The sequence below is a fragment of the Aplidium turbinatum genome, chromosome 9, assembly GCF_918807975.1.
Source record: "Aplidium turbinatum chromosome 9, kaAplTurb1.1, whole genome shotgun sequence".
In the NCBI taxonomy this organism is placed as follows: Eukaryota; Metazoa; Chordata; class Ascidiacea; order Aplousobranchia; family Polyclinidae; genus Aplidium; species Aplidium turbinatum.
The window spans coordinates 20,141,713-20,163,164 of NC_137480.1; the positions used below are offsets into that span (position 1 = coordinate 20,141,713).

The window sequence follows — 21,452 nt, forward strand, 5'->3', positions numbered from 1 at the left end:
TAGAAAGAGGAAGATTTTATAAGTTATGTGTTTGTGTAGTTTAATCTTGGTTACTTAAATAATCAGGAAAAAATATGGACTATAATTTACATTGAAAAAAAATCTGTAGGCTATAAGTCTTGTGTGATCTTAAATAAAAATAAAATAAAAAATAGGCCTTTATCATGGCCCTCCTCATTGCGGCCATGGCCCAGAATAAAATTCAATAAATTTGACACGCTATAAATATTGTCAAGGGTAAAACAGATTGTAAGATGGATGTGAGTGGTAGCTTAATTGTATTTGATTCAATTAAATATGATGTAGGCTAAGGTCTTAATAAAGCTATTATAGCTAAAACATGTTTTGTTGTTGTTGTTGCTAGAAATAAGTAGGCTAGGCCTAGGCTACGCCTAGAAAAGAAGTTTAGAATTTCAGATCAAGATCCAGCCAATCGCCCCTTATTTTTATTGTTACAAAGTTACAATCTGATAACAACAATTCAGTAGTTTATGGTACAGCGGCAACCAAACAAACGCCCTGTTGTCGGAAAATGTGTCGCTGGGGATGCGTGTACAATGATACAGTAAGTATAACTAACTTATAAAAGATTGATACGATCATTTCAAAGTGGTTTTTGACTCTCTTTTATCGGACACTGGCGCGTCGCATAGCTGTGAATAATGTTTTTTATAGATAAAATCTTCACAGTGAGTTAGTTCACAACTACGACATAGGCAAGCCATTTTGTGACATAACAATTTAGTTGGACAAAGGGAGCCGAATATTGCTTATCAAAGGAACATACCGGTCCAGTGGCGGATCCACTGAGGGCGATAGTACCCCCAAAAACAGAGAAAGGAAACTTTATTTATAGTGTATTTGCACGGTCGGATTATATTAAACCTATGTTTGCAACAGCAGATAGCCTATTTAGTGAGCTTTTAAACTGACGACATCCAAAGTAGCTCACTGTGCCCTTTATGTATTATTTCGTTGTTTTGGATATGGACAGCTTTGTCAAACACAAATAAATAATAATACCATTGTGGTTTGTTGAGTCCTCACTCCTTTAAAGCTTGCTGGATCCACCCTTGCAGTGGTCTAAAAGTTAAAAAGGGATTTATACCCAATAGTCACCACTTCAGAAATAATTCACTTGTTAAATTCTGTAAAAATTCGCCGTTTTTTCTATACATAAAATCATCAAACACTACGACTGATATAATGAGTAAGCCTTTGCCATAAGTTTACTCATTGTAGCTTTGGCAAAAGACTGCAAAAAAATTGACTTTTCAACCGGTGTAATAATCCCACGAGTTGGGCAAAATTGATTGCGTGGAAAGTCAAATATGCCTAAAGATCTAGGCCAGGGGTGTGCAACGTGCGGCCCGCGGGCCAAATGTGGCCCGCGAAGAAAAATTATGTGGCCCGCGAAGATGTGCCAATTTTGAATTGTGTGCGGCCCACGAAACATGTTTATACGGTAATTTAGTTTAGTCTGGTACGTTTGAACAATTCATTGTGGAGTGGAATATTGTAGATTTTGCACCTTTTGTTAACCATTTTAGAAGTCTCTCACTGGCCACCGCCAATCCATTGTATTTAATTTTCTATTCTGATGTCTCTGGATTTATTAATATTCAATTGAACACTGAGAATATGTCCTTATAATGTTTGTAATGTATTGTATTGAGTTTAAAGTTAACCGTTGTTATTGCGTTCATAAACGTAGTTGCACTGATGAGAATTTAACATTCGAAAACGCGTTCTGCAACACTGTTTTTTGCACTCTGTAATGCCAGATGCAGATTTATCTGTAGATTTCCATCACGCATTGAAGCGGTGATCTGATCATGAGATTTTCTACGGTTCGAGAAAAAATTTTCTCTGCCTATAAAACGTTGAATGGTAGTTTAATCAATTATTTCTAAAAATGTATGGTCACATAAAAGGCATTATGAACAAAGTACGACTTTGGAAAGCTCACATACAGACAGGACATCTTTTCCACTTTCCAACTTTGAGAGACTATGAAATGCATCCGGAGAAGAAAACTAAATTTGAAAAATTGTTGTATGATTTTTTGGCTCGTTTCAAGGACTTCAAATCTCATGAACATTTGTTTGATATATTCTCTTCGCCATTCAACACGGACATTGACAAAGCACCAGCTGATATCCAACTTGAACAGATTGATCTTCAAGAGAAAAAGGATTTGAAAGCAAAGTATTTTAAAATGAATCTTGGCGATTGTTACCGAAAACATCTCAACCAAGATGACTTTCCACATTTCAAAAATCCATGGCTTCAAAAATGGCACTTTTTGGCTCAACGTATTTGTGCGAACATTTTTTTCTAAAACGGGCGTCATGAAATCTCCCTATTGATCGGTTCTGACAGACCAACACTTGGAAAATGGACTTCGAATTGCGATCACTTCCATTTAAAGTAAATTTGGAAAAAGCCGTCAGGAAAAGAAGCCAGCTGCAAACTTCTGACTGAGCTCGTTTAAAGACAGTGTGACAATAAATTTGAATAGCAGTTTTCTTCAGAAATTTATGCGTCCTAACTTATTAATTCTGGAAAGAGATAACCCCTAATATAAGAATAACATGAAAAACAAGAAAAACTACTCTTTTGGGCCTGCAACTACTAGAAATCATATGTTAAATAAACGTGCGGCCCGCGGTTTTACCCAGATATTTATATATGGCCCTCCTGTAATAAAGGTTGCACACCCCTGATCTAGGCTACTGCAAATTGAATGTAGGTCGCTGGCTCGCTGCTAAACAAAAATTATCGTCACCTGGCTTCAAGTGGCTTGCACCAGCAGCCTAGTTTAGCACGAGTAGCCTAATTTAAAGTGGTTGGACAGTCACTACATGACATTAAATTATTTTTTTATTGTCAGGTGTTTATGTGTCGCTATTGTGGCACCAGATTTTGCAACGATTGCTTGAAAGGAGAATTCGTCGGCTTGATGAAAGATCCGGGACACTGTCGAATGTGCAATCAGGTATGGGAAAGCAAATTTAATTACTCGCCTCTGCAGTAAAAAGGAAATTTGCAACAAAACAATGTGATAATGCTATCTTTAGCCTACATATAACTAAGTTAGTTAGAAATTTTTGAGTGTTATGGAACTCCGAATTGACTGCAGCCTATCACTTAAAACAGCTAAATGCTAGTTCTCGGCATTTATCAAGTTAAAAATAATATTTGCAAAAACTAAGGGAATACCGCGGTACTCCGGTAGGCTACTGATTTGAGTTTACAAGGTTAAATTGTTTTTGATTTGAATCACAAATGAATTGTATCTTTTACAACAAATCAATTGCTTTTTATAAAAAGAACAGCAAATAGTGGGCTAAAAACAAACAGGAAGGAGGAATAATAACTTAATGTATTACATTATGGCCTACAGGCTATCTATGAAAGTGTATCGAACACCACAGTATTTTCTTTTCTCGATATTAATTGGTCTTCATATCTACATATCCATAGTAGCCTAACAAGGGACAGGTTTTTACTTTTAATTCCTAACAAAACCTCTTGCTTGAATAGAAGCGTCCAACTATTCGATATCTTTCCCTTAAACAAACAATAACTTAGCCGTTGAAGGACTGTAAAGGCTCGATACAGATCAAGTCACAATTTACACATTCATTTCACACAAGCTTCAGTAAGGCGACGTTAGGCTAATGTTTTAAATTTATCAGCTAAAGATTTTCCGTTATTTTTATGCAAATACGAAAAATACATGGTAGACTATGATAAAATTTGATACTTTTATATTTGGTGATTACAATATTCTTTTCTTGTAAGTTAGTTTCATCTACTTGTTCAGGTAATAAAAAAATAAAACTGAATTTGCAAGTGTACAAAACTGTTATTAGTTCATTACTTAAAACGTTGTTGGTTATACTCAAAACTCCCAGTCGACAGAAAAGCACTTCAAAACTATAAGTAGATAGACAAGCACTTCAAAACTATAAGTAGATAGAAAAGCACTTCAAAACTATAAGTAGATCAATGCATTACAGTCATTATGCCCAGGGCCGGATTTAGCCTAAGTGCTGCCCTAGGCAGATGAGAAAAGTGCCGCTCCCCAAAAAAATTGTCGATGGTAATTTTCGATACAACACAGGCACTGGTTCTGATTTGTCCTCAATGCCGCCATTTTTATAAAACTTCATGAAACTAAAGTTCTTTCGTAGGTATACTAGTCTTATTTTTTGGCTTGTTTACATAGGCTACGGTATTTTAAGCATCAAGGCAGTAGCCTACACAAAATAGCCTGCAACTTTTCCATCAACCTAACATTGACTAAAAACATTTTTTCTAGGCTCCTTCAAATTTACTAACAGTTAAACAAACCAAACAAAGATTAATAAAAATTGCACAGACAAAGCCTAGTCCTCCATACTAAGCGAGACAGATAACTAAAAGAAGCGCTAAGCAGCACATTGTTGAAAACCAATCAAGCGTGAAGTACTCTAGGGGCGATGACTTGCCGCACTGTTTATAAATGTGTGTAATAACATATTTATTAATTGCTATATATCTGTTGTGAATTATTATATTCACGTACAGTATTATCAATGTACTATATTCGTATATTTTGCCGCCCCAAAAAATAATCCGCCCTAGGCAACTGCCTACTGGTAAATCCGGCCCTGATTATGCCTCTTTGATCAAAACCTCTTTATATTGTGTAAGCTATATACAGTATACAAACATAGGGGAGAGTGGGGTTAGTTGGAACTTGGAAAGCGGGGTTAGTTGAAAAATGATCATTTTTTTAACTCTCGATAACTTTTTTAAATATTTACTGCAAACATGTGAAGTAGTTTATAAAAACACTTAATCCATGTTAGTTTCGAATTGTTAAGTCAAGATATACCTGTTTGGCTGACAATTTTGTATTTTCTTACTTTCAAAGTAAAATTTTTGGCGTATTAAAAAACATTTTATGCGTCGATATCGTTTAAAGATAGGTAGAAGTTTTTTGGTGTGTGTCATCTGTAGGTGTTCTACAACACCAAGAAATAAAAACAATTTAGTCCAATGCACCATGCTTGAATATTTTAGGAAAATAGTTTGTCATATGCGAATGGGGCTAGTTGGAAAATAGTGGGTGGGGTTAGTTGGAAAATGTTTTGATAACGGTATGACTATGTAGTATGATAGGAGTATATCGTCGTGGTATGATCATAAGTAGTATAAACTCCAATATACTTGTTTTAAGCAGACATACATTGTAAAATTTTAATTTGAATAACTTGGAAAGTGCTATGTAGCCTATGTGGCATCACAAGTTTTATTAATGCGTTTATCAAAAAATGTTTTTACGATGATCAGGTGTAGAATTCATTGCATTTTGATTTTAAAGCAAGTAAGCATATTTGCTTACAACCCCATGTAAATGTTTCTTGGTTGAAAAAAGAGTATCCAGTTCATTAGTGGGTATTAAACTGAAGTTTTTCAACAAACCCCAGGCATGGGGTTAGTTGAAAAATCAATTGTATGTTTGTTTATTTTAAATTTTTATTAAAAGCTTAATTGACTCAATACTTATTTTTGGTTGTATGATAGAGGACACCATACATGATAATTTAAGCCACTTCAAGTTGTCAGGTTATGCACCAAGTTTTTTAAATTTCACTTTAAAAAAAACTTTCCGACTAGCCCCACTCTCCACTACATACGGTAGCCTAGTATCTTGTCTATTGAGAAAACTACCTTTTAGTGAAAGGATTTTTCGGATTGTTTGAAGTAGAAGCTAGTACCCAGTTCGCAAAATTAGTCCTTTTATCTTGCTTCAACGTCTGCAGACGTGAAGACAAAGGAAAAAGGATGAGTTTTGTGAGTTGGAGAGGTTCCCGGTGAGATAAACCATCGCATTGTTGGAGGCATCATAAAGTTCTGATAACAATTTCTAAAGTTGATTTCTTGTCACGAGTTAAGGCAATAATCATTTTCAGACTCAGTGCGTTGGAAAGAGAGTGGAATGCGTCACTGGTAAGGGGCCATCAGAAGAAGCAAAAGAAAAATATGCAGCTTGGAAAGAAAAGCAAGGCAAAAAGAAAGGTGGTAAAAAGAAGAAAGGGGGAAAAGGAAAAAAGAAAGGGAAGAAAGGAGGAAAAAAGAAGAAAAAGAAAAGATGACTCAAGTCGTTTGGTTCATGCTTCCAAGCTGCTACTATCAACTTGTTCAAAGACACAAACATTGCTGCGTTGCTCAGACTACCGAAGCTACTCGTTTATCTCTTTGCCAGTATGGAAATTTAATTGTTACGCAAAAAAATTTTAGGAAATGCTGTTTAGTAATTTTCTTGTCGTGTCCGACTGTGGCCTGTTATGTGGGGTTATGAATAGGTACTAGCCCGTCAAGGAAAGTGCTCACCATTCGAGCGAGTATTGCGACTGCCAATATGCACATCTTTGCTATTGTGCTGTATTCTTCTTGGCGGCTAGTAACGCACCCCTACAGTGCAATTTAACACCATCACGACACGAAGAGCAAGTGTAGCGTACAGCGGAAAAACAAAGATTCTTCTCATTGCAGATGTGTTGCGCAATGTAGTTCAAATAAACATTTCACCGTTATGTATTTTAATTCAAATACGGGTACAAGATTGCTAGTAAAAGAATACGCACTCAGCTTTGTGAAATTTTAGGATACGTTGTTTGAAATTTTAGCATACTTCCAAATCACGTGATGCTTGGCAAGCACGCAAGATTACCCATATTGGTAGGCTACATTGTGGCCGCAACTTCTTTGTGGTGTACTCACAACTGTGGTAAACAATCTTAAAATATAACCAGCTCCCAGACAGATGATGCTACCCATACAGCAAAATGACGGACTCTGTTGTTTGGATAGCTACGCACGATTAAACATTCTTGTATTCATGATGTTTCGAAAAATAATATTCTCACTTTCAGGTATATGATATCCCTTCAGCTACTCCATGCAGTCGCACGCAGACTACCGTTATGTAGGTTCTCGCATTAACCTTGCGTAAAGTGTTAAAATAATGAAACGCTGAAGACAATTAAGTACAGTCAAATGGAGACTACAGACGTTGGATCAATGTAACAAAATGCCGATTTGTTGAAAACCATGTGGCGCTTTTTTCACGACCAATCGGCGTTCAAAATGATGATGATGATGCGCGAAGACGTGGGTCGGTAAAACAAAAAAATATCCATACCAATATTTGAAAGAGAACGGCAGTGAATCAGTCTTTGCAGAAACCAGATATTTAAAAATCGTGAAGTTGAGCGATCATTTACAGCAAATTAGAAAAGAAACAAAACGGGTTCTTTTCATACATGAAAGTAAAATCTGAAAAAGGAAACAAAATTCACTTCGAAATGTTACGAACGAAGTTTCCTTTTGTGTCATTGTCACTTCGGTCGATGAGTACCTGCATGTGCGGATGTGACAACTGACATCACAGGTCAAAGTTCACCGTTGATAACTTCCCCACCTCAAGTAAGCAACTCTGGAGGATAGTTTTCGACGGCTCAGCTTTTTATGTGAAGGCGATGTAAAAATACAAAAATGTGGCCGGCGCCCACCCTTCAGTCCCACAACTTGATGAGGCCGTCCCAGCCACATGTGATAAGCTTGGAAGTCTCATGGGGATGCCAGGTGCATCCGATGCATACACTCTCGTGGGCTTTGAACTTGCTGTACAGTTTGGTAGTCTTCCAATCCCAGATGAAGACCTTCCCGTCCCCATCACCGGAAGCAACGTAGGACATATCAGGCGAGAAGTCAAGCTGGCAGGCGTATCCGGCCACCTGGTACAAAATATGTGATCAATATACTGTTAAGAAACTTTAACATAAACATAATCTACAAGACTGATATCCGTATACAGGATTGCCTAATTTAAGCATAAATATTCCATCAACCAATACGTCGTTTTACGGTGGTATTTTAAAACAACCGGTGAAGAGTTTATTTCACATTTCCAACAATTTTGAGAACGCCTGTAGCTGACGACGTGAGTTCGATAAAACTTGTAACATTACATTCGTGTTTATCATAAAGCATTTGCTATATAATAAATATCCGAAAAAGAACTTAAACATTGTATATGCCAAGGATGAAGAAATACAAAAAACTCGCTGCAGGTAATTGGTTGATACCCTCCCCACCGATGTTTCGGGATGAGACTAAACTTCTTTGAAGTAAAATGGAGAAAGAGTACGAGTGAGGAAGAGATAGCAAAAAATACAGTAAACTATAAATATTAAACACAAATTAACAGCAGTCTCTCACCATGTGGCCTTTGAAGATTTTCTTTCGTTTTAATCTGAAGCGCGTCTGAACATCGAAGATAACAATGCGATTGTCCAAGGACTGGCAACCCAGCCACTTGGAGTTGGGTGCAAGCGTAACGGCAGGCATGGAATGCATTGACGGGTCGGCAATGTACTTAAAATCAACCGGGATGTCCCTGAAATTGGTAAATGGTTAAGTTGGTCTGAATACCGAAAAGTACCATCATCATGTGCCATCTTCGAGCCGAAGGTTGGCTGTCAATTTCTTCCACACATCACGTTTGAGAAGTACAGTTTTTCAAAATGGCTGTGTTTCTTTCCAAACTAGCAAGCCTTAAAGCAGCCGGCGGCCATGGCCGCTAAGTAGTGCTGGAATGACCGCCGGTGCTACCTCCTCAGTCGGCCAATTTGGCCGCTGGTTTCTTTTAGCTAATTATTTAATTTCACAATACAATGATCGTGGATTAACAGTCGAAAATATCTAGCACCAATGAGTGACGCAGAATTAGGTCAGCGCGTCATAATCACCACTGTTGCATTGTGCGGAAACATTTGCTATTGTATTATATGGAAAATATCCAGCTGCGATCACCAGCTATAACTCTTGTTTGTAATTCCCGACGTTTATTTTAACAAAGTATTAATCCGAAGTGCTAATTTACATCAGCTGACAATATTGTCGTTTTTATATGGATTCAATGTTGTCGGACATTGAATGGTTGTTAAAAAGAGAACTACCCAGACAACAAAATTCGTCATTTTTACCCTGATTTAACAACTGCAAACGTAGAATCAATGTAAAAATGACGGATTTTGTTGTCCAGGTAGTTTAGTTAACACCCGAGGGGAAAACACGTGTCTTCAGAGTTGAGAAAAGTTTCCGTTGTGGGTTAGTGACTTCACACCCTCAATTGTGACATCATAATGGTATATATGGTCAGGTTTTATAAAAGGCGGTATTGCAGTTGAAACAATTTACTGAGCAGCGAGCAGTTGAAACAATTTAGTGTCGTTAGATGGTCCTGCAATACCGCATTGCAATCCCGATAAAGCAGTGATTGCGTGGTACAACGATTCTATTGCAGGACGTCGCCCAGACTTCAACAACGCTAAGTGATCATTTTGGCATTGTTGCAAGTTTAATTCTATTTACTTGTGCTATCGTTATTTGTATTTTGGCCTCCAAGCACGCAGATTTGGCCGTCAAGAAAGAGCTCTCGGTAGGCCACGATGGCTGCCGGAAAAAAACACGAGTTTTAAGGTCTGAACTAGCAATAATATGTCGAGTAGTTGATTTACTTCATCTTGACAAGATGGCTCAGTTGGATATTTGCCTACAAAGAAAAGGCAAGAGCAAATAACAATGGTTCAACTCTCGGGTAGTATGTGCTTGAGCAACGCACATCAAAAACAGATCTCCAATTAACAGTAGCTAGCAGGTGAAATAACTCACAGGCAACAACACTTGAACAATAAACGTCGATAGCCCAGCATGTGTTTTGGAAAATAAGCTCTCGCGTAAATGCATTGACAAAGACTCGTGACTGACATTAACGAAAGCGGTATAGTTGAGTCACTTGACTTACCATTCCCATACACGTAAACTTTTGTCGTCAGACGTCGACACAAACTTGGTGTTGTTATCCACAAATGTGATCGTGTTGACGGCTCCCAAGTGTCTGTCGTATTCCTGAACAATTTCACCGGAACGGATATCCCACTGAAAACAAAGCATAGCTTTGATGAGTGTAAGGCTTCAAAACTTATTTACACTGGTCTTTATCAGGTAGACTTTTAAACGTGTGGCAATCCAAGCCGACTACTTTACACCTAAACCTGACCATCTCCCATACGAGACTACTTCAGAACTCCAAGTTATGTTTCGATACCAATCTGTGGTGGATCAACTCTGAGCACCAAGACTTCAGGGAAAGCCCAGAAGTGTATCACAGTATGAGCAGAAAAACGTTATCAACGAATCAAAACAACACGGCCACCCTTAACAAAACATAGAAGCTGAAGCCTTTTTGTATTTTAATTTTGCGTTGTTTGTTTGTGCATTGCACGTTATTTTATGTTGTGGAATGCGCATGTTTGGCGCACCAAAGTCCTAAATGCTGGGGGCAGCTTTGACATTGCCGTCAAAAAGAAAAGTTAAAAGTGCTAATTGAAATTTGTATACTAAAACTAAGATACCTAATCTCTAACTGGGACAAAATGTGCCGAAGTAACGGTGAAAGTATAAGTACGAAGCTAATCACAGCATTCAAATCCAGACGTTTGTAGTGCCGGAAGCAGTGAAACAATAAAATATACGCTTCAACTGAAGACGCTCTTCAAGTGACAAAATGCATAGAACTCACTGTCAGGATCTTCTTGTCCGAGAGACCGGCGACGAACAAATGCTGCTTGTCTTCGTCGGGGTTGAACTTGACACAGTAAGGAATTTTGCGGTTGGAAAACTTGGACAAGCACTGACCTGTTGGGAAAATATGAAGGTATTTTATCATTCATTAGAGATTTAGCTTAAACGCTGTTAAATAAACAAATGCAAAGTATCATCGATCGAAAACAAGCAGTTAAATAAATGGCGCAACATTAATGGTTATCATGGTAATTCCGGGAAGAACAAACGTTTGATGGATACAAAACTACGGTAAGTGTAAATATAGGAATCTGGCCACCAAAAGTTGACATTTGCAAAAGTGACACTGATATTTAACATGCTTAACTGATATTTAACATGCTGATATTTAACTGATATTTAACATGCTTAACTGATATTTAACATGATATTAGAACAGCTTTAACATGGCAGGGAAGTCAATTCCTTTAAGTGCATAAAGTCTAGAATGGCTGAAAAGGCAGAAGAACCATAAATAGTCAATGGCTTGGAAGGCATGATAGCAAAACGATGTGACCCGTTAGGCACACTTTTGACGTTTAGAGTACAGTGGCTGGTCACCTTGGAAAAGATTGGAGCCTTACCAAGTATATATTCCATAGTAAACAATGCTAGCTATTAAAACGAAAATAAGTCATGGAGACTGATCAGGGCCCCCTGCTGTGAAGTCCCCTAAAAGCTACAGGGAAGGAGGAACCTCTTCTATGTGCACAGCTGCTCGTGATGATGGCTTATGCCCAAATCCCTCTGGAAGGCATAAGTCTGATGGTAGACTGCTGAATACTAGAAAAAGGGCACTCAAAATAGGAACATGGAATGTAAGAACCCTTTATAAAGCAGGTCGATACGAAAATTTAAAACAAGAGATGTCGGTCATGAACTTTGATTTAATTGGGATAAGTGAAACTAGATGGATAGGTGATGGTAAAGTGACAGAAGATAGATTTGTTTTTGTATATTCAGGAGGAGAACAGCATATGTACGGCGTCGGTATGATAATGAAAAAAGAAATAGCTAACTCAGTCATTGGATTTTGGCCAATTTCTAACAGAGTTATGATGATTAAATTGTCTGCAGCACCATTTAATGTAAATATATTACAAATCTATGCACCAACACAAGAACATACCGATGAAGAGATTGAGTTGTTTTATGAGTCAATAAAGGATGTACTTAAATATACTAAAAGTGGAGAAGTTAATATAGTAATGGGCGATTTTAATGCAATAGTGGGTGATCATCATGAATATCCCACAACTGGTCGTTATGGATTTGGCAATTTAAATGAACGTGGAAGAAGGTTGCTGGAGTTTTGTAAACTTAATGATTTAGTAATAGCGAACACTCTTTTTCAACATCCTGCTAGGCGGTTGTATACATGGCAAAGTCCAGGTTGTCAATTTCGGAATCAAATTGACTATGTTATGATAAACCATAGGTTCAGAAATGCAGTAAGACAAGTTAAAACGTATCCAGGATGTGACATAATGTCTGACCACAATCCAGTTGTTATGAAAATCCAAATAAAGCTAAAAAGAGTGAAAAGAACAAATATGTCAGAACATATGGACATGAATATGCTTAAAAATGAACAATATCGAGAGAAATTCAGTATTACAGTAAACAATAAATTTGAATTATTACAGCAAACAGAAATTCCTCAAGTAATTACACAAGAAACTATAGATAGAAGTTGGAATGAAGTTAAAGAAACCTTAAATGATGCAGCTGCCAATATTTTACCATCAAAGAGGAAAAACATTAAACAGCCTTGGATTACTGAGAAGATACTTGACTTAATGCAACAGAGAAAGAAAAACAAATTCAATAATCACAAGAAATATAAAGCTTTAAATAAGGAAATATCCCAATTATGCAAAGATGCTAAACAAAGGTGGTGGGAAAATCAATGCAGTGAAATAGAACATCTAGAAGCATCTCATAAGTCACTTGAATTACACAAAAAAGTTAAACAGCTAACATGTTTGAAGAAAGTTGAACAAGCAAACAGCTGCATCATGGATAGTGGGGGAAAAATGTTATTTCAGGAAGAGGATATAAAGAGTAGATGGGAAGAGTATGTAACAGAATTATATGATGATGATAGAACATGTATGCCTGAAATTACCAATAACGAAGGAGAAGAAATATTGATATCTGAAGTTGAGAAAGCCATTCAAGATCTGAAATGTAATAAAGCTGCAGGAAAGGATAACATTTATCCAGAAATGCTAAAAGCACTCAATGGCATAAGTTTAAAACGCATACACAAATTATGTAATGAAATATATATGACTGGATTTATACCTAAAGAAATGAATGAAACTGTTTTTGTCAGACTACCAAAGAAATCCAAAGCAAAGAACTGCAGTGACTTTAGAACATTAAGTTTGATCAGTCATGTACTGAAAATTTTGTTGAGAATAATTTTATTAAGAAATCGAAAATCTATTGAGAATGAGGTTAGCATGACTCAAAGTGGATTTATAACTGGTAAAGGAACACGAGAGGGTATACTTAACTTCAGAACAATTTGTGAGAGTTACAATGCAGTAAATAAAGATGTATATGCATGTTTTATTGATTATGAGAAAGCATTTGATAGAGTTAACCATGAGAAACTGATTCATTGTTTGTCCAATATTGGTATGAATGGCAAAGACTTACGTTTTATTATTAATTTGTACTGGAATCAAAAAGCATTTATTCGCATGGAAAAAGATTTATCTAAAGGAATTGATATCAAGCGTGGAGTACGCCAAGGATGTGTACTTTCTCCATGTCTTTTTAATTTATATACAGAAATGATTTTTCGATCAATTGATGATATGAAAGGAGTAAAAGTTGGTGGCTTGAATATAACAAATTTACGCTATGCTGATGATACTGTTCTGTTGGCTGAATCACAAGAAGATCTTCAAGAAATATTGGACAATGTTAACTCAATTGGTAAAGAATTTAAAATGAAAATTAACACTAAAAAGACCAAATCAATGATAATCTCAAAATCACCAGACACCACAGTACTCCAAATTATAATTGACAATAAAATTATACAAAAAGTAAAATCTTTTTCATATCTTGGTCATTTAATAACTGAAGATGGGAGGTGTGACCATGAAATTCTTAGACGGATAGAAATTGCAAGAACTACATTTGGAAAAATGAAAAATATTTTAACCAATCAACGTTTAAATTTATCAACTCGTCTCAGGATCTTAAAATGCTATATCTGGTCGACCCTATTATACAGTTCTGAAACTTGGACAATATCACAAAAAATGGAGAAACGGATCGATGCCTTCGAGCTCTGGACATACAGGCAAATGTTAAAAATTTCATGGAAACAAAAAATCACTAACGATGAAGTACTCTCCAAATTCAATTCAAGCAAAATGCTCTTACAAACAGTCAAAAGAAGAAAATTGAAGTATTTCGGACACACAATAAGGCAAAATTCATTACAAAGATCATTAATAGAAGGGAAGATAAACGGTAAAAGAAGTAAAGGCAGACCAAGAATGATTTGGACAACAAACATCACAAAATGGACAAAATTAAGTTATGAATGTGCAGTACGCACAGCTCATGGTCGAGAACAATGGCGCATTGTATCCAACCCTCCAGACGAGGAAGGAACAAAATGATGATGAGTAGCAACGTATGAATTCACACAATCTGTATTGAATCTACGATTCAATCACTGTTCACATGATGATATTCCGTATTCTGACCACACACTGCAGCACCTGTTTCAGTGTCCCATAACTTAACAAAGCGATCATAAGCAGCTGTGAGAAATTGAGTTCCACTGTTATTAAAGCATGCCTCCCGCACTGCTTTGGCATGGCCAGCATAGGTTCGCAATAACCTTCGTTTGTTGTAAACTTCCCAAAGCTGAAATATAAATCGCCCAGTTAGTTTTACTTTGGTAAAGTATATTTTTGCTCAGGCAAGAAAGTGCCTTTTCAAAGGAATTTGTAACAATGCTATCCCACAGCAAGAAACGATAGTTTGAAATAGTTTATGCAAGCATCTGCAACACTAAAAAAAGAAAAATTGCATGGGCACTTGAAAACTATTAAGTTTTTCTTCTTTGTTTGAGATTATTGGGTATGTTTTTAGCACCTAAAGTTGATAGCATAAGCCAGCAGGACTACACTGAAAAACAATCTCAGCTGGAAATTTTTTTTTTCTTTTACGATGATGCAATGTCCGCAGACGTTGAATTAACGTAAAAAAACAGATTTTGCAAGTTTGAATTTTACCATAGAGTGCACCTAATTTTTGATCTCATAATCTACACTTTATCTATCAACTTCATGCATCAAAGAGGGTTTTAAACTGATTCAATATTTTACATGCAAACTATCGGTGTCGCATAACAGTTCGCGACAACGAAAACAGAAAATAGTGCTACGTTTTGGAAGCAGACTATAGAACTGAATTGAACTCGACATACTTTGTTGCTGGGGCAGCTTCATAACAGAAAGCAGTCATTGCAGTGGCATTAGGATTAGACGATAAAACCAAAGTTTGGCTCGTTTATAATGACGTAGTGACAAGGCTTTGATAGAGAGTTGTTGTAGCACAGGTATACAAATTAATGTAGTCCAAGCAAAAAGCAACACATGAGGGTGGAAAAAATGTGAACTTCGGCTGTGAGGAAGAAAAGCCCAAAAAAAAGGAATTTTCTGAACATTTGCAGAAGAGTTTATGTAAATTTGTTAGACGCCTTATTAAAGTAAATGGTTTATGTATTTTTACGAATCTATGTGGTACCTTAACTTTGCAATCCATTGATGTCGACAATAGGAGATGACCGGATTTGGGAAACAATTTGATGGAAGACACAGCTTTGGTGTGACCACTCCAAGTGTGGATTAGCTTCTTGGGAAGGTAACACTTGGCTGGAGGTACATCTGACTTTAGATTGACACCAACGTCTTGTGGGATATGAAGATAAGAACGTCCCTACAATAAGACAAATGATGAATAATTTTTCAAAGATATATCTGCATCACATAACTGCAGGCCATTATCGGTGGGGACAAAACCGAGTTTGGTTGATGATTATTTTCTGGGCTACAATCCAGGCTTCTTCGAAGCAAAATGAAGTGAGAGACAATGCAGAATAGTCAGTAGTCACAAATATTTTGGTAACGTCATGTAAAACACCGCTTTCAAGATAATTGCAAAATCTTGTTGATAAAAGATCAACTGAATGAGCACACAGCTCGATCAGCTGGGAATTTCAAACGTTAACTGAAGTCAAACAAAAGCTTTAATGCGAATTACTTTATTTGCGAATTGAACATGATTTATGAATTTATTTCAGCCAGTTTTCCAACTATGAATTTGTGTTGCATTTTATTGTTCAATGGACAATAGGTGTTTTATCGCTAAAACTACGCAATGGCCGGACCTCAAGTAATACGGCCTTAAAAATATTCTTTAACAGTGACCAATCTGGTATGCATTCCTCCACGTCACACAAATCCTATGTTAATGCAAACTGTTTGAAAGTTCTTTTTACCTGATAATCTGTAGCTTCTTTGACATGAAGTGTTGTTTTTTCTTCAATCGTCTTCTCTTCTTCAGTCTTTCCTTTCTTCTGTCGCTTAGCAGTTATTTCATCCAATTCTTTTTGGGTTTCCTAAATTTGTTAATATGTTCATAAATGAATAACATGTATTTGATAACTATTGACTAACTAACATTTTTCTTCAACAAAGTGGTTTTTCAATAACAAGGTAAAATTCAAAAAATTCAGCCAAAGAAACTCTATTTTTAATGCGAGCATTTTTCTCAATAACTAAACAATGAAAACTATTTCTAATACTACAAAAAGTGCTCAATGCTAAGCAAAAAGCCAAACAGAGCGAATTAAATCAAATATATATAGTTATTATCTCTAAACCCTTGACAACCTGTTTCACCTAAAAGGAGAATCATCAGAAGGTCCTTATTCAAATGCAGTATAATGCATTTTGTTTGCAAATCTGATGTTGCAACACACACGTTATATATATATACTGCATGTTTTAACTAGACAAAACACGAATAAAGTGATTCAAAAATCTTCAAAACAGATGGACTTGCCTCATCTGGCTTGGCAACCTTTACTTCGCCTACGTAACCTCCCCAAGGGCCAAGAAATCCGTCGACGTCTTCAGGGTCATTTTGTCGCACACGTTTTCTTTTGTCCTCTGTGCGCTTTTCTATCTTTTCAAACACAGTTTTGGTTCCAGAAGTAAGAGGTTTCTCCGCTTCTTTTGCTTTGTCATTGTCTGTTTTTTTCTGATCAGGATTGTGCTCAAAATCGGTAGCACAAACTGATCAAAATAGAGAATTAAAAATTGTCCTTAAGAGTATATAATAGTATACGGTACTACAAAGTGTATTGCATGGAAAAGTATTAGAGCGAGTTAATTTAAGTGATAAAAGGTTTCCATGTCAAAGGTTGTTACAGCGACAACAAACGGAATCAGCTCATAAACAAATTGATAAAAAAGCAATCAACACGCAATATCAAATGAAACATCTCTCATCTTGGCTATTAACTTGATCAATACGATAGAATTAGAAATAACAGTCCTTGCAATACACCAATAAACATTGATACACCAATAAACAATGATTCCATCTACAATTACTTACCAACCATCTTGTCTCCTTTGACTGAACTATCAATGGAAGGATCAACAGCATATCCTGAAAATGTAAAAATTATTTTCAAAGTACGGTACCGAGATTTCCATGGAATTGACTTAGACATACAAAGTAAAGAGAGCTGTTTTTTTTTTCGGTCATTTATCGGTCATTGACCGATTTTTTTGCAAAATGTCCGAAAAAAATATAGTCAATTCGGTCAAAATCTCCGAAAAAAGTGTTGCAAGGTTGAGTTTTGCTGATGAACGTTGAAGAAACGTTTGTTTGTTCTAACTTTTCTCAGATAAAACACGTCAACGTTTTTCAGCGAAATTTAATGTTGTAGCTAGTCAAGAAGTGCAAATTTTGGTTTGTATCAGCTACTTGAAAGGAAATGTTTTCATCAGAAAAAATGACCGAAATAAATAAAAAATGACCGATTTTTTTCAAGTCATTTCGGACAAATGACCGAAAAGTCTCAGCGAAAAAAAAAAACCCAGAAAGAGAGGTTAACAATCAGGTTGCATCTACTCAAGACGTAAACTTATTGAAGGAGGAACAGCAGATTGCACGATAAGCATACAGTTTAAGTTAAAAACAGATGATAAAGTAAAAATATATTTAGAATAATCAGCAATAAAGATGATTTACAAAAACTGATCACAGTGCTTTTAAGGGTATTTTTAAGATACACTGATTCCTTTCAAAATGAAATGGTTACTTAATAAATTTGAAAAACTAAAGTTTTCAGCAATTATTTATATTCCTCATATGGAATGGCGCAGCGGTGGAATGGCGCAACGAATAAGGCGTTGGCTTTCGAATTATACAAACCTGGTTCGAATCCCGGCTTCAGCTGGTTGTTGAAAAACACCGCTCACATCTACCCAGGGTTTAATAAATTGGGTGGGTGTAGTTGCTGAAGTAAAGGCGGCCGAGAGAAAGGAACTGGCCACCCTACTCTCCTTAGTGCCGAAGGCTTAGTATAATAAGAACCTTATCTTCTCATTCCCCAAAGCTCAGTATCTGAGTATGGAACCTTTACTTTACATATGGTATATTAAGATATTGTAAAGTCCAAGTCCAAATATTGATAACAAAAGCAACAATTTAAAATGTATAGCCTATGCTTGCAATGCCACGATCCAACATTACACTAACATGTAACCACATAAACTACTGGTAACCAATCAAATTGCATAATAAAATGAAAACACATTCTACAATTGATACAAAATTAGACATGTGTACACATTGGTTATACATATAGCATTACCAATAAAGTGATTATTGACAAATTATGTTATTAGATGGAAACTAAATTTACATCCTTACCATAACTATGAAAAGTTCTTCGTTGATTTTCAAAATTGAACGCACTAAAGTGAGCATCTTGTACAAAACCAGCTAAAGTATTTTTTTGAGCCAACTGCTGTTTAGTTTTGAATGGGTTTACAGGGCCCTGAAAAAGACAATTGATTTTTCAATAAAAATAAATTTATAGACACATTTCAGACAATGTAATTTCTGTATTTTAAAATAAATATTCATAATACCTGTTCTGGAGCATGCATTTCAGCATATGTTGGGTTGTAATTTATAACTTTGGTAGAAATATGATCAACAACCCTTGTATTGAAAACGTCTTCCTGCAAAAACAAAAAAAGTTGTTGAATGGGAAAATATGTGTCAAAAACATTGTTGAATAACATAAAAAAATCTAAAACATTTTGATAAATAAGCTACAGTTTTTTTTCTTCTGAAATACATTAACAACAAAACCGCTTGCAAATAAAATATTAATAACAAGCAACAATATTACTAAAGTAACCATTCTTTATGATATATAAAGTAAAAGTCCCATACTTATTACTCAGGTACTGAGCTTTGGGGAATGAGAAGATACGGTTATCATGATACTAAGCCTTCGGCACTAAGGAGAGTAGGGTGGCCAATTCCTTTCTCTCGGCCACCTTTACTTCAGCAATATACTCCAATATATATCTGGTTAAGCTACCTTAATCTTCAACAGAATCATCACAAATAACACAGGCCTACTATAAAACTGCAAGTTTGATATTACATCATGTCTATAAACAATCATATAACATCATAAGACGCTTACTTTTGTAATAACATCCGGATTGGATTGAACAGCAGCTATTGCCAAACCAGTATTACTCTTTCCAGATAAAGGTTTCAAATGCAATAAATCGTCTTCTTTTGAAACATCCACATCTCCAGCATCTGATATCTCTGAGTTTTCACTATCAGAACTGCCACCATAAGCATTTTGAAGAGCAGTAATAGACTCCATTCATAAATATTAGTCTGCCTTATCAAAATAAATTATGATATTAAGTTCGAAAATATAGAGCGGTTTCCGGCATAATATCTCTTCAAAAAACGATTATAGCAGTGGCAAAAGGTGACCACTTTTTTGGGGGTTCATATTTTTTAGAAAGCTTTAAACACATGCTTGATTCACACAGTGACTCTTTATATCATATTATATATCATATATATATACTGGTATAAAATCAGCTTGTTTTAGTACGATATGAATGGTCATTGCAACACTCAGCATACCACAACTCAGCAAGTACATTCCAGCTCTGTTAAGTCAGAAAATGAAATTTACATCCTCACGTGGGATTTGCCTTGTCATCTCTTGTCAAACTCATTTTACTGACTTGTGACATTATAATTATATACAAGTTTTGATTTGCTCGGTTTCCTTATTTAGCCTACCAACTTCAGCCACTTGCTCAAATGTTGCTAGCTTAGTTGGCACTTGCTCAGTTGTCGCTTGCTCAGTTCGCTGATTGTAGGAGACTCTGATCCGAATCAGCAGTTCAGTTCAGTTCAATTGGGCAAATTGCAAACCTAGTGTGCTTAAAGCCTGTTGAAAAAAAGTGAACCCCTCAAAAATGTCACCGTATGCTACTGGATTAGTAGGGTTTCCTTCCTATTTACTAACCAATAACAAGTAATCAAACTTACAGCAACTTTAAACAAGAGATGCATAAATAGGCAGTCTTGCTTGTATTGGCAAATCAATGAAATTCTTTCTACTGAAATTTTAGGGATATTAAATGTGAAGTCTTTCGCTTAGAATTTCTGAAATTGTAGCTACTGTCATGAAAAGCAGAAATTTTGGTTTTCATACATATTGGCGCCCAGCATTCGCGTTGAAAAATGAGTTTTTTTCATCAAATCTTTGCCTTTTCAAAAGTTTTCGTCAGATTTTTCTCAAATTATAAAAATTTCCTCGCAAGTGGACAGTGTTGCCAGATGCCCAGCAATAAAATTCCCAAACTCAAATTTTCCAAAAACTGGTGCGCATCTCCTCACTATTCAACTCAACGGTTTGTTTCTCTAAACATGTCATAAGCAGGCCCGGATTTAGGGGGAAGAGGGTTCAGGTGCCCCGGGCCTTCAAAATTTGGGGGCCCGGGCTCTTGGAGGCAAAAGTTGGGGGCCCCTACGTAGAAAAAATGTTATTCTGTGTTATTATTCTTTTCTTTCAACCTTTAAACTTTCTGCAAAATGCTGTGCTGTGCGGTGCTGGATTAATGCTACTGTAGACGTAGGCTAGAGGAGGTTTTTCGCACGAGGGCCCCCGGATCTAAAAGTCTCCCAGGCCCCCCCATCAGCTAAATCCGGCCCTGGTCATAAGGCTATAAGTTTATAGATTTTTTTAACAACTTCTACAATTATTAAGGTAATTATTGTTTGATTGATATCATGTGATAAATAAATCATGAACTTGTAGCCTAAATATTGTAAACTACAATACGCAAAAAGATAGCCCATAGATTTATCTAGACTATAAATATATATTTTTTTACTTTCAGGGTAGACAAAGGCACACATAGGCCTACAGATGGTTCGCTGTTTGGACCTTGGTGTCACAGATACAAGTAACTGAGCCCAAGTAACTGGTCCCACTTTACTATTGCAGATTTAGTTCAGCCAACCCCGGTTCGGAGTGCTAAACATGCTGCTAAGATGAAGCACTAAAAATAGGAAAAAAATTGGCAAACGGTGTTTGAGAAACTCTCAAACGAAGCGGCAAAACTTTGACTTCTTTCTTGTTTTTTATTAGCCTTAACTTA

General features: G+C 36.2%; 3 protein-coding genes across 3 annotated transcripts in view; 2 read left to right on the forward strand and 1 right to left on the reverse strand.

Moving 5' to 3' along the window:
- The window catches only part of LOC145777049 (protein lifeguard 2-like), a 93,268-nt gene that overhangs the window by 52,146 nt on the left and 19,670 nt on the right, over nucleotides 1-21,452 (forward strand). The gene's annotated exons all lie outside the window — the stretch shown is intronic.
- LOC145777126 (uncharacterized) lies at nucleotides 359-6,441 on the forward strand. The gene is made up of 3 exons (XM_082588421.1): nucleotides 359-565; nucleotides 2,894-2,998; nucleotides 5,967-6,441. The coding sequence occupies exons 1-3, from the start codon at nucleotides 533-535 to the stop codon at nucleotides 6,147-6,149; spliced, it is 321 nt and encodes a 106-aa protein (XP_082444547.1). The 5' UTR covers nucleotides 359-532; the 3' UTR covers nucleotides 6,150-6,441.
- Nucleotides 6,610-20,413, reverse strand: LOC145777125 (pre-mRNA-processing factor 17-like). Its single transcript, XM_082588420.1, has 13 exons — nucleotides 20,338-20,413; nucleotides 19,460-19,665; nucleotides 18,891-18,983; nucleotides 18,670-18,796; nucleotides 17,344-17,397; nucleotides 16,786-17,018; nucleotides 16,220-16,339; nucleotides 15,466-15,657; nucleotides 14,433-14,580; nucleotides 10,643-10,758; nucleotides 9,866-9,999; nucleotides 8,278-8,455; nucleotides 6,610-7,793 (listed from the first exon to the last, which is right to left on the reverse strand). Exons 2-13 carry the CDS (start codon nucleotides 19,649-19,651, stop codon nucleotides 7,572-7,574), a joined length of 1,809 nt encoding a protein of 602 aa, XP_082444546.1. The 5' UTR covers nucleotides 19,652-19,665; nucleotides 20,338-20,413; the 3' UTR covers nucleotides 6,610-7,571.